At 37.0% G+C, this 16,822-nt stretch overlaps 1 protein-coding gene across 1 annotated transcript; it reads right to left on the bottom strand.

Annotated features, from left to right (window-relative positions):
* Positions 1 to 6,394: 6,394 nt before the first annotated feature.
* AREG (amphiregulin) lies at positions 6,395 to 16,286 on the bottom strand. The gene is made up of 6 exons (XM_011966156.1): positions 15,978 to 16,286; positions 14,629 to 14,877; positions 12,150 to 12,351; positions 10,858 to 11,010; positions 8,741 to 8,852; positions 6,395 to 6,645 (listed from the first exon to the last, which is right to left on the bottom strand). Exons 1-5 carry the CDS (start codon positions 16,036 to 16,038, stop codon positions 8,759 to 8,761), a joined length of 759 nt encoding a protein of 252 aa, XP_011821546.1. The 5' UTR covers positions 16,039 to 16,286; the 3' UTR covers positions 6,395 to 6,645; positions 8,741 to 8,758.
* Between the last annotated feature and the right edge of the window lie 536 nt (positions 16,287 to 16,822).

Genomic DNA, 16,822 nt, shown 5'->3' with positions numbered 1-16,822 from the left:
AACAACTACAGACCAATGTTCCTAATTAATGTTGATACAAAAATTCTTAACACAATACTAGTAAACAAAATCTAACAGCATATAAAAAAAGACCATACATCAAGATCAAGTGGGATTTATCCCAGGAATGCAAGGATGGTTTAACATATGCAAATCTATAAATATGATACAACACACCAATAGAACGAAGGAAAAAATCATATGATCATTTCTATAGATGCAGAGGAAACATTTGATAACATTCAACATCACTTCAAGGTAAGAGACTCTCAATAAATTAGGTATAAAAGGAAAGTGCCTCAGTACAATAAAGACTATATATGACAAACCCACAGCTGACATTATATTAAATGGGGAAAAGCAGAAAGCTTTTCCTCTAAGATCACAAATGAGAAAAAGATGCCCAGTCTTATCACTCTTACTCAACATAGCACTGGAAGTCCTAGCCAGAGCAAATAGGCAAGAGAAACAAATAAAGGACATCTAAATTGGAAAAGGGAAAGTCCAATTGTCCCTGATAGCAGATGACATGTTCTTACATACAGACAAATCTAAAGACTCTGCCATAAAACTTAAACCTGATAACTTAATTCAGTAAATTTGCAGGATACAAAATCACCATACCGAAGTCAGCAGTGTTTCTATACACAAACAATGAACTAGCTGAAAAAGAAATTAAGAAATAAATTTCATGTACAATAACTATAACTATAAAATTATTTTAATATGTTACATTTATATATAATGTATATATTATATTTATTTATATATTTATATATTTATATTTTTACATTTAATATAAATATTAAATTTATAGGAATAAATTTAACCAAGAAGGTGAATGGTCTCTACAAGGAAAACTATAAAACACTGATAAATGAAATTGAAGAAGATACCCTAAAAATGAAATTTTTTCACAAACTGAAAAAATTAATATTCTTAAAATGACAATATTACTCAAAACAATCTAAAGATTCAATGCAATTTCTATCAAAATGCCAGACACGCAGATGAATGGAACAAACTAGATAGCCCAGAAATTAACCCAAGTATCTATAGTCAACTGTTTTTTGACAAAGATACCAAGAACATTCACTGGGAAAAGGAAAGTTTCTTCAATAAATGGTACTGGGAATACTGGATATGCATATACAGAAAAATAAAACTTGACCCTTATCTCTCACTCTATTCAGAAATCAACTCAAAATGGATTACAGCCTAACTATAAGACCTGGAACTTTAAAACTACCAAGAGAAAATACTGGGAAAATGCTTCAGAACATTGGTCTGAGAAAAGATTTTATGAATAAGACCTCAGAAGCACAGGCAATAAAAGCAAAAATAAACAAATGGGATTATATTAAAGTTAAAAGCTTTTGCACAACAAGGGAAACAATCAACAGGATAAAGAGACAAGCTAGAGAATGAGAGAAAATATTCTCAAACTATTCATCCAACAGGTGACTAATATTCACAATATAAAAGAAACTCAAGCATCTCAACAGCAATCTGATTAAAAAATGGGCAAATGATCTGAACAGATATTTATCCAAAGAAGACATACAAATGGCTGACAAATATTTTTAAAAGTTTAATATTACTAATCATCAGGTAAATGCAAATAAAAACTATAATGAAATATCACCTCACTCCAGTTAGGATGACTATTATCAAAAAAGACAAAAAATAGCAAATGCTGGTAAGGATGTGGAAAAAAGAGAACTTACGCACTCTCGGTGGAAATGTAAACTACAACAGTCAACTACAACTACAGTGAACTAATAAACATACAGTAAACTATTATGGAGAACAGTATGCACGTCTCTCAGAAAACTACAAATAGAACTATCATGTGATCCAGCAATCCAACTACTGGGCATTTATACAAAGGAAAAGCAATCAGGATACCAAAGAGATATCTCCATCCCCATGTTCATTGCATGTTTGTTGCAGTACTATTCACAGTAGCCAAGATATGGAATTAACCCAAGTGGCCAATAACATAGGAATAATTTAAAACTGTAGTGTATATATACAATGGAATACTATTCAGCCATGAAAAAGAATGAAATCCTGCCATTCACAGCAACAAGAATGAAACTGGAGAATACTATGTTACATGAAATAAGGCAGGAACAGAAAATTAACTGTCACATGTTCTTACTCATATGTGGAAGCTTTAAAATAGTTGGTATCATAGAGGTAATAAGTAAAAATAGAAGATACCTGAGGCTAGGAAGGGTATAATGGGAAGAAAGAATAGGGAGTGATTTGGACACAAAGCACCCAAAATTATCACTAGATAAGAGAAATAAGTCCTACTGTTTCAAAGAAAAAAAAGAAAGAAGGAAGGAGGATCTAACATCAGAAGCAATTTCAGATGAAAGAAACTTTCTCCGAAAGGAACAGCCAAGTAAGGGCCATGAAAACTGACTGAAAAATTTGAGTATAATTTTTACACACTCTTAAATAAAGTGGGAATTATATCCATTGAGAAGTTATTATTGTGACTTCATAACCTGTAAAAGGGTTTTTGCTAGTGAGTGAACACATTATGTAGGACTTCAAATGCATACAGCTCTCCCAGTTGCAAAACACTTTCTGTAATGACAATTATAAAAAGAAATGATATTGAATGGCCTCTAATCATTCCTTCTTCAATCAACATATATTTATTGAGCAGTAAAAAAGACACAGTCCCTGCCCTTGGGAGCTTATAGACAAGTGGGGGAATAAGGTATTAAATAAAGAATTATACAAATAAGCATTGAGTTGAAAGTTAGTGTTATGAGAGTATATAACAGGATAATTTTACCTAGGCTGGAGGCAAAAAGGAGAGTGGAGAAAGTTATCTGGGAGAAAGAATTAGTTCAGCTGAAGTAGGCTTAGGCAGAATTTTATGATTTTTAAGCTACTAAGTAGATTCTTTCATGTACAGAATAAGCACCTATGCTTGGGCATAATACAGGCAAATGAGGAAAATATTTTGCTGTTCTCTGAGATAAATTGACAAAATGAGGATCTCTTGAGGACCTGGCTAAAATAATAGCATGCTCCTCTCCCAAAGTGCCACAGTGCTGGAGATACCCAGGGAAAAGGAAACAAATGTTGATACACACTCATTTAACCTGACTAGTCATCTAAAATTAACTTTGACTATAGACTTTTAGCTTCTGAGATCATGAACAGGGGAAAATGAAAAACTGAATGTTATTTATCACATCCTGGAATTAATTGAGTTTGCCTCCAAGAAGGAATGCTGTAGTCTAACCTAACCAGCATTTCATAAATTATCTTTAGCTTAAGCAAAACACACATATGTAGATGATATCTAACCAATTAAAAAAACAGCCTTTTCGGAAAGTGGGGTGGTTAACGAGCAGCATCTAGCTTTAATCGTGTATTTCCAATATTTATTTGGTTGATATATCGTTGTCTCTGTTTTTCATTCTGTGTGTGCACATAAATAAGAGTTCAGTTGTATTTTAGGAGACGATGAGGAAATTTTGGGGCTACAGCACAGGTACATAAAAAACAATGCCACCATATTTGGATCTTAAAGAGATAAACCAGCTATTTAAATATTTTATAAGTGAATGGCAGTCAAAACCATGCTAAACTAACATACATATAGAATTCTCCAAACCTAAAACAAACACCTTGACTATAGGAGGAATAGAGAGAGGAGTCTAAGTGGACCAGCTCTGTAGCCAGAGATCCTGACCCTGTCATTTACTAGCTATGTGACTGTGGTCAAGTTTCTTAATCCCTCTGAGCCTCACTTTACTTATTTATAAAATGCATGTACCCTCTAAAAAAATAGATGAGTTACCACTTGTAAAGCACTTAGAAGAGTCTATGGGATATCAAACTACTCCATAAATTTGAGATTTATTATTATTTTTGAGGTAGTAGTGTTTTCCCTTCTACTCCACTGTAATGACTTCACAAACTTTTCTTTTAAGGGCTAGAAAAGCATATGGGATAGCAAGCCTAGAACCTTCACAGTAGTGACCACTGTCAAAAATTGTCAACATGCATATTTCTTCTGACTTATTACAGCCTCCTTTGGTAATCTTGAGAGCTTACGTGGCTTTTGTTACCAAATATATTTTGATAACTCTCAATCTACAAGTTTTTTTCTCCGTGAACTTCTTGTGTATCTAACTGCTTGCTGGATGTCTTCCAGCACCTCAAACTCCACCGATCCAAAGCAGAGTTCATTATCACACTTGTAGGCCTTCTCTTTTTCTTCCCCATGTTCAATCTCAAATGTGAGGTAAGGATCAGGGTTGATTTAATTGACTAACTGGCCAGGCTGATAGTTATTTCCTCGTAAATCTATCACGAATGTAAAAGGATAACTTTACAAAATAGAGAAGAGCCATTCTTCAGTCAAAAATACATGAAAAGCTGTGTTTCCCTTCTAAAATATAGAACAAGCCAGTTCAAGGATTCCTTACTTTAAATCATTTCACCAGCCACCTAGCCATTGAAGCCAGGAATCTGAGTGATCCCAGATTTCTTCTCTTCTTGCATTATCTCATTACTCTCAGCCTTCTTTTTATAATAAATAATCATTTTTGTCATTTTTGTTTTGTTTTTTTTCAGATACGAGGTCTTGTAACATTTCTGAGGCTGGAGTGCAGTAGCTATTCATATGTGTGATCATAACACAGTAGTCTCGAACTCCTGGGCTCAAGCTTTTGTCCAGCCTCAGCTTCGCAAGTAGCTGAGACTACAGGTGCACCTCAGTGACCCCCGCTATGTGTTTATGTTTTTATAAAACTTCAAATCCATGTTGAGTTTCCCTTCTTAGCTTCAGATGTTCTTTACATCCCACCTGGAATAGCTCAATTGCTTCTAAGCCTATCTTCTGACCTTTGACTTGGCTAAAATCCCTCCCCTCCACTGTGGTCTGATGACCTATCTGGAATGAAAATTTGATCAAGTTTCTACCCTGATTTCCCATTGCTCCCCATGGTCTACAGGGTGACCCTGCCCTTACCACCCAGCTTCCTTAGATCCTCTTTTGACTTCACAGTTAGTCTCAATGATGCTGAATGATTTTCTGTATTTTTTTTAAAGGTCATATTGTTTGGTGACTTTGTAGTTTTGATTATGCCTGTAACAATCTTCTCTCCGTAACTCCTATACATCCTTCAAAACAGTTTCAGGTAGCATCTCTCCAGGAAGCCCTCCCTGACTCATTCAGGCTGAGCTGGGTGATGGCTTCCTGGGAGCTATCCTAGGGATTCCTGCTGCACACCTCAGCCAGTCATTTACTGCACTGCATTGAGAAAACATACCACCTCCTGCTAACTAGGTGGTAAATGTCTCGAAGGCAGAGCTTTTCTATCTTCCACTACACTTGAATCATCAGCAAAAAATATTAGTGAACTAGGATGAGGCTCAACACTAGCTGCATATAGGAAATATCTAAGGATCTTTTTAAAATGTTAATACCAACAACTCACTCCAGTCCATTGAAATGGGAGCCTCTGGGAGGGGAGTCTAGGAGCTTAGACATTTGAAACTCTTCAAGTGGTGATAAAGTATAGCTGAGGCTGGGAGCTCATTGGTTAGATGATCACTGGACAAGGATATGGTGGATAATATGCCAGAGACATATGAAGGTGTTGATGCTTAATGCACCTTTCATTCATGAATTTCTCTTGTATGAGATGATCTCTGGTAATAGTCCCCATGCCCCCATACACATATCATAAAGGTTGTTTTGTTTTGTAAGCAGGCAACTTAGTTCATCAGCCAGACATCGAACTGTGAGGCATCCCATAACCTTAGTGTTCTTGAAAGAGCATCTACCACCAATACACCACACATTGGTTTAAAATACAATATTGTAAGAAAAGAGTAACAAGGGGAGGGAAAGAAGAAGTGGGTTTTAGATACTTCATACATTCATGTCTTGATATTAGGGAAAGAAGTCTCAAACGTAAATACTTCCTGGTTCTCTTAATATGTCACTTTTGTAATATTCAAACCTATTTTTCTCTCCTTGTCTATGATGGTCATAGTGATGGGCAGTGAGTTTGCTTTCTTTTATGATATCTAGGTCCACTGTAACAGAGAGGTAGCACCTTATCTTGATTCTAGATGCTTTTATAATTAACAGCACTTGGTATAAGTTCTACATTGCATAAGTAAGACCAATTTGGGAGTATTATTATAAACATTCATGTTTGTGGGAGAACTATGTGACTCTAGATTGTAATTTTCCCATGAAGAGTGTCATCTAATAAAAAAATAAGTTTTAAAAAAGAACATAAAGACAGTAAAAAGAGGGAGAAAAGCCTTCTAAATGATCAACCAACTGTTAGGAGAAAAATACACTGGAGTCTTGCAATATCAAAACTAATATTCAAACTCTCAATTTGTTTGGTTAAAAAAGTTTAATGAGCTGTAAAATAAATACACTTCCATTAAATATTAAATAAATTATTTACAACTTGAAAAAATACTTTTTACCTTCGTGCACCTTTATATACAGAAATAGCATAAAAAGTGACAATTGAAAGTTTAAAACCATCATAACAAAAAAGGTCCATTGTCTTATGATCCACTGGAAAGAGGACCAACTCATTATCTATGGCTATGACTTGGCAGTGACTCCAATGTGATATCCTGTGAGAAAATAAAATAAAACAAAATGTTACAGATAAGCTCAATTCCAGCTGATCTTTAAGAAACTTTAAAGCATAATCAGGAATCAGAATTTCTATCAGTTGTTTTCTAGTACATCGTATGAGAAATGCTGATTTTTCAGAGACCAACTCTTACTTTGGCTTGAGTTCGTCTTTCACACCCGCTTTGATTATACACCTACTTCAGTAGAAGTCTGCATATGCTCAAACCTGTTGCATCAAATTCTGCTAATAAAAATGCAACAGCAGTCATGAGAAATAGTTTTCATAACCAAATCTATGCAGTGGACATAATTAAAATCAAAGATTAAGTGTCTCAGTGTATTTATGATATACTTTTAATTTAGGAAAATTAGTACCAAGGGCATAATAATAGTAACTACCAGTTACTAGGCAGCCACTATGTGCTAGCACAGCATATTCTCTTTCCTAAAATAATTCTGGGATCTATGCTGAAAAATCTCAGTGGCACTAAAATAACCAAAAATTCGTCCTTATTCACATTGGTGGTCTTAGCTTTACCACATTAAGCCAACACATTAAAAACTTTGATGCAATAAATACTGAGCATAGCATTGGTATGAATAATTATCCATTTTATGAATTATTGAGCTAATTCTGCAATAGGCTAATAACAAAATATCTGTACTTAACCAATGCTAAATATAGTGTTGTTCAAGCATCAGAACCATCTGGAGTGTACATTAAAAATAGAAATTCTGATTCAGTGGATTTAGGGTTGGGCTTAGGAATATGCATATTCAACAAGCACCTCAAGTAACTCTTTCTTTTTTTTTTTTTTTTTAAGATGGAGTTTCACTCTTGTTGCCCAGGTTGGAGTGCAATGGCACGATCTCAGATTACTGCAACCTCCACCTCCCGATTCAAGCAATTCACCTGCCTCAGCCTCCCGAGTAGCTGGAATTACAGGCACTCACCACCACACCCAGCTATTTTTTTTTGTATTTTTAGTATAGAAAAGGTTTCACCACGTTGGCTAGACTGGTCTTGCACTCCTGACCTCAGGTGATCCGCCCACCTCAGCCTCCCAAAGTGCTGGGATTATAGGCCTCAGCCACAGTGCCCAGCCCTCAAGTAACCTTAAACCTACAGAAGTTAGACAATCAATAACTGAAATGACATCATCTCTCTTGAATGTCTAAGGAAATAAAGTTCCTTCTTCAGGCAGACTTCTGACAGACTGACAGAAATCAAGTGTGTTCTTGATTTCCTTGCCTCCCTCATCCTCTGGGAGTTTTCTTCCTTAGCCTCTCACTTTCATTGTCAATGAAATATTCCTCTTCACACTTTCTTACCCTATACCCACAACATGCTCAGCTCTTTACAATAAAATAAAATATATGTTCTCACCAACCTATTTATCAAATTTACATCCCCCTCCCTTTCTATTTCCTTTTGTAAAAAAGAGTATTCAACCTATTGTCTGTCTCCATGCCCTCACATTTTTAGTGCAAGCACCCCCAACTGTGGCTCTCCACCATGTGAGCTCAACCTATCATCACAACTGTATTTCCCCTAACACTCATTTAGACTAAGCCATTTTTCACAAGTTTCTAAAATGATCTATTCCATTTCTCAGCATAACCCTTCCTTTCCATTCACAGTTTCTTGAACCAATCTTACTAGTCCTTCAAGGTTCACTTCCAAGGCCATCCTGAACACATATTTTCCTCCTCCCTAAATAAATTCCACTGGATTCTTTCTGATTTTCATTGGAAACTTCTTATACTCCATTAGTTCCTTTCCCATGACATTTATTTTACATCTCTAGTATTCTGGTTTCTTACATTTTTTTTTTCCTATCTACTAAACAATAAGTTCTTTGAGAATAGGATCAGTCTCTCATATTTATATCCCTAATAATACTGATTAAACACATAGTCTATTCTCAATACTGAATTCCATCTCATACTCAAAGAATAATACTTTAATATAGCCATTGTTCATAATGTATACATAATTAAGAACACATTCCATATTTTTCTTGAGATTATATAGTGTTAAATTTTTTAAATTATAGGATATGATCTAAAGATATATTTTAAAACTCAAACCTGTAATTTTATCTTCAGTTATGCTATAGCATGTACATTTCCATTCTCTTGTCGAAGTTTCTTTCGTTCCTCAGCTTCTCCTTCGTATTTCCTGACGTATCGTTTTCTAAGACTTCAGAGAACAAGGCATTTTAATGTTATCAAAGCTCTATTCATCTATATGTTTGACTGGGGTTTTTATGAGCACAGGGGGTTCTACTTCATGAGTAGTGATAGACCAGTAATCACTACACTTGACACTAAACCTAAATCTGGCTATAAAATATTACCAATTTCTAAGGGGGTATTTATGTTGACTTTATATAAACCTATTTCCAGAGGACTTATATTTAAATAAATGTGTCTTGATATGCCAGTTCTGAGAAGGTATGAAACATATCCGGATCTCTTGTTTTTGCAGAACTTAGCACAGCTGCCATGCACAATTGGAGAAGATGCTAGTATAGTTTTGCCACAGGAAGACTCTATGCTCGCACAAAGTAAATGATTAAATATTTTTAAAACAGGCTTACAAAACAAGTTGAGCTTTATTTATTTCTAGATATAATATATATCCTTCTAGTTTAATTTACTGCTACTTTCCACTTTAAAAACTCAATTATTTAAAAACTTCTAGTTGTTGTATAAACAACCCCTGTTGTTAGGAGGTCTTTAACCCACCACAAAACATTATCATTAAAATCCTAAAAAGTTTTCTTTTATTGTAATAGTAGAGGGAAAAACTCACCTCAATTAAGAAAACAAACCCAGCAACTTTTGCTTAGGTTTAGTGTTTGTTTTATGTTTCAAACACAAGGAGAACATGGGAGACAACGGGAAAAAAGCCACTGTTTAATTTTAAGAGTGCTAACATAACAAAATCTATCCATTCTTCCCGCAAAAATTAGGAAATATTTCAAGCCGAATAATTACAAGTTTAATTACTACAAAACATCTTCCTTAACTAGCGATTGTTTTGTTCTATCCTTAAAAATAATAATGATTTGTCTGAGAGTCCCTCTCCTAAACCCCTTTGCATATCTGGCTTGTGGTACTAAAAAACCAGGACAAATTCTAGGGTGTACAAAACAAATTTAAGCTACATATCAAACTTTATATGCATGATGAAATAATTTGTGTCATTTTATCATGATATGATCTAAATTTAAAATAATTGTAAACAATGGCAGAAGATAAACCCTTGTTTCCTGAATGGTAGTCTTGGTAGATCATGTACACACTGGATAGCTGTTAAGGTTATTTACCAAGACCTAAAATTAGAAGAATGAGTCCCTTGCTTTTCCCAAGCTCTAGTAGGACATGAGTCATCACAGAGCCATTCATGTCCTCCCCCAACTTCCCTCATTCAGTGACTTCTGTTTGACAGACAATGCCATTTTGATGCACCCATCAGTGCCTACTACCTGGGACAGTCTAGTCCTAACATTCACTAGTGATGAAGTGAAGTGTGTGATCTGTTATTATGAGCAGAGGGAAGATATGCTGTAATGAAACAGTAATAGAATTGTCCTTGCTTGCTATGCCATGTCATATGATGGAAATTTATTTTTTAACAATTTAGTCCTCATATTTGATAGTAACAAAATAAGCATAGGCTGTAAGTAAATTAGTACCATGTTATATTCCTAACTCAGAATTTTGCATTCTAACATGAGCAGAAAACACATCTCTTCTTGGCTGCTGATGATTTGTAGTTCTTTGTCGTTTTTGGTATCAAAGCAGTATGTCTGATACTATGAACCTCCTACAAACCAGGTCTTAATTAGCTTCTGAGACTTGATGAAGCATAGGATTTCACAGAAGATATAAATATTTTCTGAGATTCTAAAGTAACCATGAGCAGAAAAATGACATGAAATAAAACCCTCAATTATTTAAGTTCAAAAATTTTCTAGATCTTCTATAAAAGGGCTTTACATATTAAATTTCAATGGTGGCCACGGTCATAAATATTGACCACTTTCTGTGATATTTGTCAATAAAATACAAAAATATAAACCAAAGATCATGTGACAACAATAGAATAATTCATCTAAAATACCAGAGTGTGAGAGAAATACTGAAAAAATTAACCTCCCATTATTGTGTTAAGAATTTGTAAGTTATGTCATACTTACTGGACTGTAATAACAGCAATAGCTGTGAGGATCACAGCAGACATAAAGGCAGCTATGGCTGCTAATGCAATTTTTGATAAACTACTGTCAAGCATGCTGTGAGTTTTCATGGACTTTTCCCCACACCGTTCACCGAAATATTCTTGCTGACATCTACAAACAATTCACATTTAAAAATTATAATCACAAAAACATTCTGTGTATCTTAAGCTTACTTTCCAGATCATAAAGAACCATTTAATTCCGACACTAAAAAAGTTATGCCATGTATTCATATTTTAAATAATGAGACACAGAATGCATTCTAACTAAGCATCTATTAGTATAAGAACAAGTTGAGATTAGTTTGGGTGTGATATTCCAAGAAGACACACCTTGCCATTCTTTGTGTTTCTTTTATGACCAACTGATGAGTTCAGTGATTTGTTATGCAGTTGATACATTCCACTATTATTTAATGTGCTAGCAGCTTGTGGGAGGTAAGCGGAGAGGAGGTTAAAACAACGTGGAAGATTATGTAAAAATTACTTTTAGGTCCCTTTTTAAAGGAGTTTTTTAAAAATACACGCACATATATGTATGTGTGTGTGTGTATATATACACACACACACATATATATATAGAAAGAAAGAGAGAGACAGAGCAAGCACGAGCATGCACAAAAAATAATGGTTTATACCAGGGGTCAGCAAACTACAGCCCATGGGTCAAATCTGGCCATTTGCTGCTTTTTTGTTTTGTTAAACAACCTGCATGCAAAGAATAGTTTTTACATTTCTGTTTTGTTTTGAGACAGGGCCTCGCTCTGTCACCCAGGCTGGAGTGTAGTGGTGCGATCACAGCTCACTGCAGTCTCAACCTCTCGAGCTCAAGCAATTCTCCCACCTCAGCCTCCCAGGTTGCTGGGACTACAGGCTGTCACCATTGTACTCAGCTAAATTCTTCTGTATTTTTTGCAGAGATGGGGTTTCACCCCATGTTGCCCAGGCTGGTCTCGAGCTCTTGGGCTCAAGGGATCTGCCCACCTCGACCCCCAAAGTGCTGGGAATACAGGTGTGAACCACTGCACCCACCAATTTTTACATTTTTAAATGGTTACACTTTAATTGATTGTTTAAGTACATATAACAATCTTGGCCCACTAAGCCTATAATACTTACTATCTGGTGCTTTAACAAAGAGTTTACTGACCCTTGGTTTACACATTGGAAAAATAAATGGTTTCCTGCAGTTAGGGGTTTCAGACATGGTGCTAGAAATACAGAATTGTATATACTTTGGGGAAAACTTACTTGCATGTCACTGCTTCCAGGTGCTCTATATATTTGCATTCCCCGTGAATGCAGAAATTTTGAAATTCTGCATTACATGGATTTTTCTTCTTTCTGTTTCTTCTACTTTTTCCATTTTTGCCTCCCTTTTTCTTTCTTTTGGGTTTATCTGAAGTATTTTCACTTTCGGTCTTGTTTTTGGGGGGCTTAACTACCTGTTCAACTAAAACAGAAAAGATTTACTGACAAGAGTCTCTCAAACTTGAATATCATTTTAGAGACACGAGAGAAAGATGTCATAGCAGTGAGAGCTCACAGGGGTAACAGCCATGCACACCTCGTTACCTAACACAATATAAAAGTTAGAAAGGATTGAATAACTATAATGTATAATTTTCAGGTTTTTTCTACCAAAAAGTAGTGTCCACTCATGATTATAGTTGGGAATTAGTGAGTACCACATGCAGGTGGAAAAAAATGAGAATTATAAATTAGAGTTACTCTACGTTATAATGCTCCAACTCCCAGATTACAACAGACTATAATCAAATTGATACTTTCCATGGAGCTCATTTCTGTGGTCAATCTATTTGAAAACAGGAGCCCAGGAACATTTGTATTCAATGCTTAAGAGATTTATCTTATCAGATCCACAGAAACTTTTGTTCAGTCTTGCAGTTATGCAAGGTGTAGTTTACCCACATACCAAAGATAGGAAAGGGCTTTCCATGTTAGTGATGTGCATTTTGTTATGCTAATGTCTGAAGAGGTTTATCCAAGTGAATATTTAGCAAACAGATTTCAGTAAAGAGAAAATACTGTTAGTCATAATGGTCATGCAGCACCCATTAAATACAAAACATAAGAAACATAGTGAAGGTCAACTAGGGTATCAAAGACAGAATATCTGTGATTAAGGAAATGCAAAATAAATACTGAATATTTTAGCAGATTATTATAACATTTAACAAAAGTAAAATTAGTAGCAAATGTTTAAGAGGTGGTTATGCAATTTTTATGCTGAAACTTTTCTCTGATGATAAAAAAGCAAAAGATAGAAAAGTCCTTTAAGAGAAATATTTTGAATGAACATAACTCACTTTATCAGATAGATGACAAACTATATAGACGGAGGCAAATAATAAATAGACACTATGCTGAAGTGTCGCAATAAGCACTAACATCATGGACATTTAACTTAGCCTTGTGAAGGTATTCAGCCAACATTTTCACTCTATTTCACAATGCATTGCAATTTTAAGCACTAGTCATCATTCGTACTACTAATCATTTACTTGGCCTTCTGAAGTGTTAACAACTTGAAACATGTTTAAGAGAACAGTTTCTAGACACCTTGATGGTCTAATCTCATGCCTTCAAAAATAAGCACACATAAACCCCTTCCCCACCTCACAGAAAAGTACACTTTCAGAAGGAGGGGAATTAAGTGGAGTGTGTGCTAAAGGTTTTCTCACCTCCCACTCACTCCAGTCACTGTCCCTGTGGTACCACTTGATGTCCCTTCACCAGTTCTCAGAACCAGACAGTTTCCCTGGGAGAAGCCAGGGAAACTCAAGCCAGGACAGAAAAGGCCTTCAAGAGCTCTGAAACCATCTTGCCCTGCCTCTGTAGTGGATGCTCTTAGGATATTTAGATCTTGTTTATTGTTAACCTCTTCTTCCTTCAAACTCCAAAGTACGCAATATTTATCTCTCACTTTGGCACTTTCACTCCAAAGAAAGGGCCTTTTTAAAATATGAGATAACAGGAAAGTGAAAGAAACCATGGGTCACTATTATATAACTAACAAATGCGATTTGGGATTAAAGAGTGATTTTAGCAATACAAAATCTATGTATATTCAGCCTTCTTTAATATTTCCAGATGGCATTATTATTATTATTATTCCATCAGTTTCTCACCACCTAGTACTTAAATACTAAAGTCTAATGCCTCCTGTCCCATTACTTCCTCTGCTCCCTTATTTGTGTTAAAATGCAGTTATCTGTGGTGGTGTGGGGGAAGGGGATACAAAAGCTAAGATAGATACAAAGTAGATAGGAATGGTTAATGTCTAAATTTGTCTCTCAGAATGGGAGTCATGTAGCATAGTGGGAAAGAGCTTAGCGTCTCTTCTGCATAGAATCAAACAAACTGGAGCTCTAATTTTAACTCATCTGCTTGTTACCTGTGGAACCTAGAGCAAAACTTGTTTGGGCTTCAGTCATCACATCTGTAAAATGAGGATGACAATTCCTACTTAAAGTCACTGCGAAGATTAGGTTTAAAAATGAGACATACATCATTTATGATCACTCCGGCCAGATAGGATGTGTCCACATTATGGTTCTTTTTGTCTCAGTTTACCTAGGGGATATCCAACAGAGGTACATACAATAAAGCCACTAAAAAATCTGGGGAGCAGCTCCACTTCTGAAGCAGCTTTGCTCATATAAACCCACATCTCATAGGCCATATTTTTGCTTTATCCTCTACTCACCTCTGACTGAATCATCGACAATATAGCCAGGTATTTGCGGTTCGTTATCATACTCTTCTGAATAGTCATAGTCGACTCCCGAGGACAGTTCACTACTAGAAGGCATTTCACTCACAGGGGAAATTTCACTTCCTGAAGACATCTCACTTCTTGAGGTAACCTCAAATCCATCAGCACTGTGGTCCCCAGAAAATGGTTCACGCTTCCCAGAGTAGGTGTCATTGCGGTCCATTCCAGCAGCATAATGGCCTGCAGGGGACAGAATAAGGGAAAAAAAGAAAAGGTAAAGTGGGGTGCCTTTCTCTCCAGTCAGCTGTGTTAGGAAGAAATGTTTATCTTTTGACATCAAAGCAGTTATTGCACATGTGCTATTGTTTGTGATTGAGTCATTTCTATGAAAGAAACTTTACATTTTTGCCAGCAAGCAAATTCAGCTGTCCCAATTACAGAGCTGCTTTTATGAAGTTTTTCTTTTCCACAGATAATCCACATTAATTTCCACATGAAAAAAAACCCGCCAAATTGGCAAATTAATCTAATACAATTACTTGATGGGTAATGTCTAAAAATTCCCATCACTTCACATTCCAAATGCATCTCTTTTTTGGCTAGAATGCCATCCTGGACGATTTCAATAGGTTCTAGATATAAATATCAGATTTTCTTAATATGTGTTCATATTTTTAAAAGATTATGTACATAAAATGTAAAACATAATATAAACAGTGGTTAATTATATCGATTATTATTGTCATTTTTCATTATTATTATTATTACTACTACTACTACATAGACAATAAACTGAGTACTAAGATTTGGGGCCCAGAGTTAAGGCACTGCTTTATCTTGCTTTTTCTTAGGTCTCAATAAAACAGCATCAGAGTGGTGCTTTTAACCCCTCGCCAGGACACTCTGAGTCCCTCTAGGAAGGTAAAGAAAAAATCACTAGACAGAGGAGATGGAGAATTAGGCAGGAGGCAGCAAACACTGCTGGGTCCAAGATCTGCGGAAAACACTTCACCTCTCTAGACCTTGGTCTTTTTAATCTGTGAAACGAAGGGTTAGGTTCAAATGGTCTCTCCCGTCTCCTCAGGTGAAGGAAAGAAAAAGTACAGGGATTCTCTGGGACACCTTGTCCTGGACGTCTGAGGCACCTTGTCCTGGACGTCTGAGACATCTGCCCTTCTTTCTTCCTCCTAGGGAGGGAGCTACAGTGATCACCTCCTGAGGCGCAGGGTCCGGGGAGCTAAAGGGCGATTTTTGGAGAAGCAAGAGCCAAACTCAAGAGGCAACAGCTTTTGCCTGCCATGGGAGGACAGTCCAGCAGTTCAGCGCCGGTGAATCCTCACCTGAGCCGAGTATCAAGAGCGACAGCACCACCGGCGCCGGTGGCAGCAGCGGGGCTCTCATTGGTCCTTCGGAGCGGCGGCGTCTCGGTCTCTGGGGCAACTCGGTCTCTGGGACGCGAGTTGCGGCCAAAAGGAGCGGGTGTTGGAAGAGCGAGTGGAGACCGGGAGTGTGCGCCGCTCTCCAAGGCTTGGGGAGCTCGGGGCGGCGGGCGCGGCGCCTCGGGCTGTCCCGGGACCTCTGGGGCGCTGTCACCCAGGTGTGCGAACGTCTGTAGGGCGGCGCGCACCTGCTGCTTTATAGGCTCAGCCGGGAGGGGGCCGCAGCCCATGACGTCAAGGCCGGGCCGTGGGTGGAGGCAGGCGGCGCCCCAGAAGGTGCTACCCGAAAACCACGCGCGGAGGACACACGCCCCGCCTCCCGCGTGCGTAAGGATTCGCGGAGAGGAAGTGGAACTTAAAACCTCTAGCTGCAAGCCGTTTTTGAGGGCCAGCAGGACTGGGGTTTGGGAACTAGTATCAGACAGTTAAAAGTCCCGACGTTTCAAATTCTGACGTCTTTGTATACTTAACATCTACAACAGACGGGGATTAAATAGAAGAGTTCCGTATTTAGATGTAAAAGTACTTTAAGACCAAGAATGACTTTGCCTGATGTTTCCAACAAGGATAAAGGATGAGAGAGCGCTCTTAATGAGGAATTGTTTCATGTAGGATGGGCTTCTATCTCAATCAAGAACCCCTTCCCACCCATTTCTGTGAAAGTGGCCAGAATTTCAAATCCCCTCACTCCCTATTTCTTTACGTGGCCCAGGGCCCTCATCAACATTAATATTTATTATTGCCAA

Source organism: Mandrillus leucophaeus, unplaced genomic scaffold, assembly GCF_000951045.1.
Source record: "Mandrillus leucophaeus isolate KB7577 unplaced genomic scaffold, Mleu.le_1.0 Scaffold75, whole genome shotgun sequence".
NCBI lineage: Eukaryota > Metazoa > Chordata > Mammalia > Primates > Cercopithecidae > Mandrillus > Mandrillus leucophaeus.
Note: the sequence above shows the minus strand (reverse complement) of the source record. Positions and strands in the feature narration are given on the sequence as shown.

Excerpts from the sequence above, each read along its gene's own strand:
- AREG (XM_011966156.1), bottom strand. The coding sequence starts at position 16,038 with ATGAGAGCCCCGCTGCTGCCACCGGCGCCGGTGGTGCTGTCGCTCTTG. Across the intron at positions 12,352-14,628 it reads TGTCGATGATTCAGTCAGAG|TTGAACAGGTAGTTAAGCCC; the intron begins GTGAGTAGAGGA and ends TTTCTGTTTTAG. Across the intron at positions 11,011-12,149 it reads CTGGAAGCAGTGACATGCAA|ATGTCAGCAAGAATATTTCG; the intron begins GTAAGTTTTCCC and ends AATTGTTTGTAG.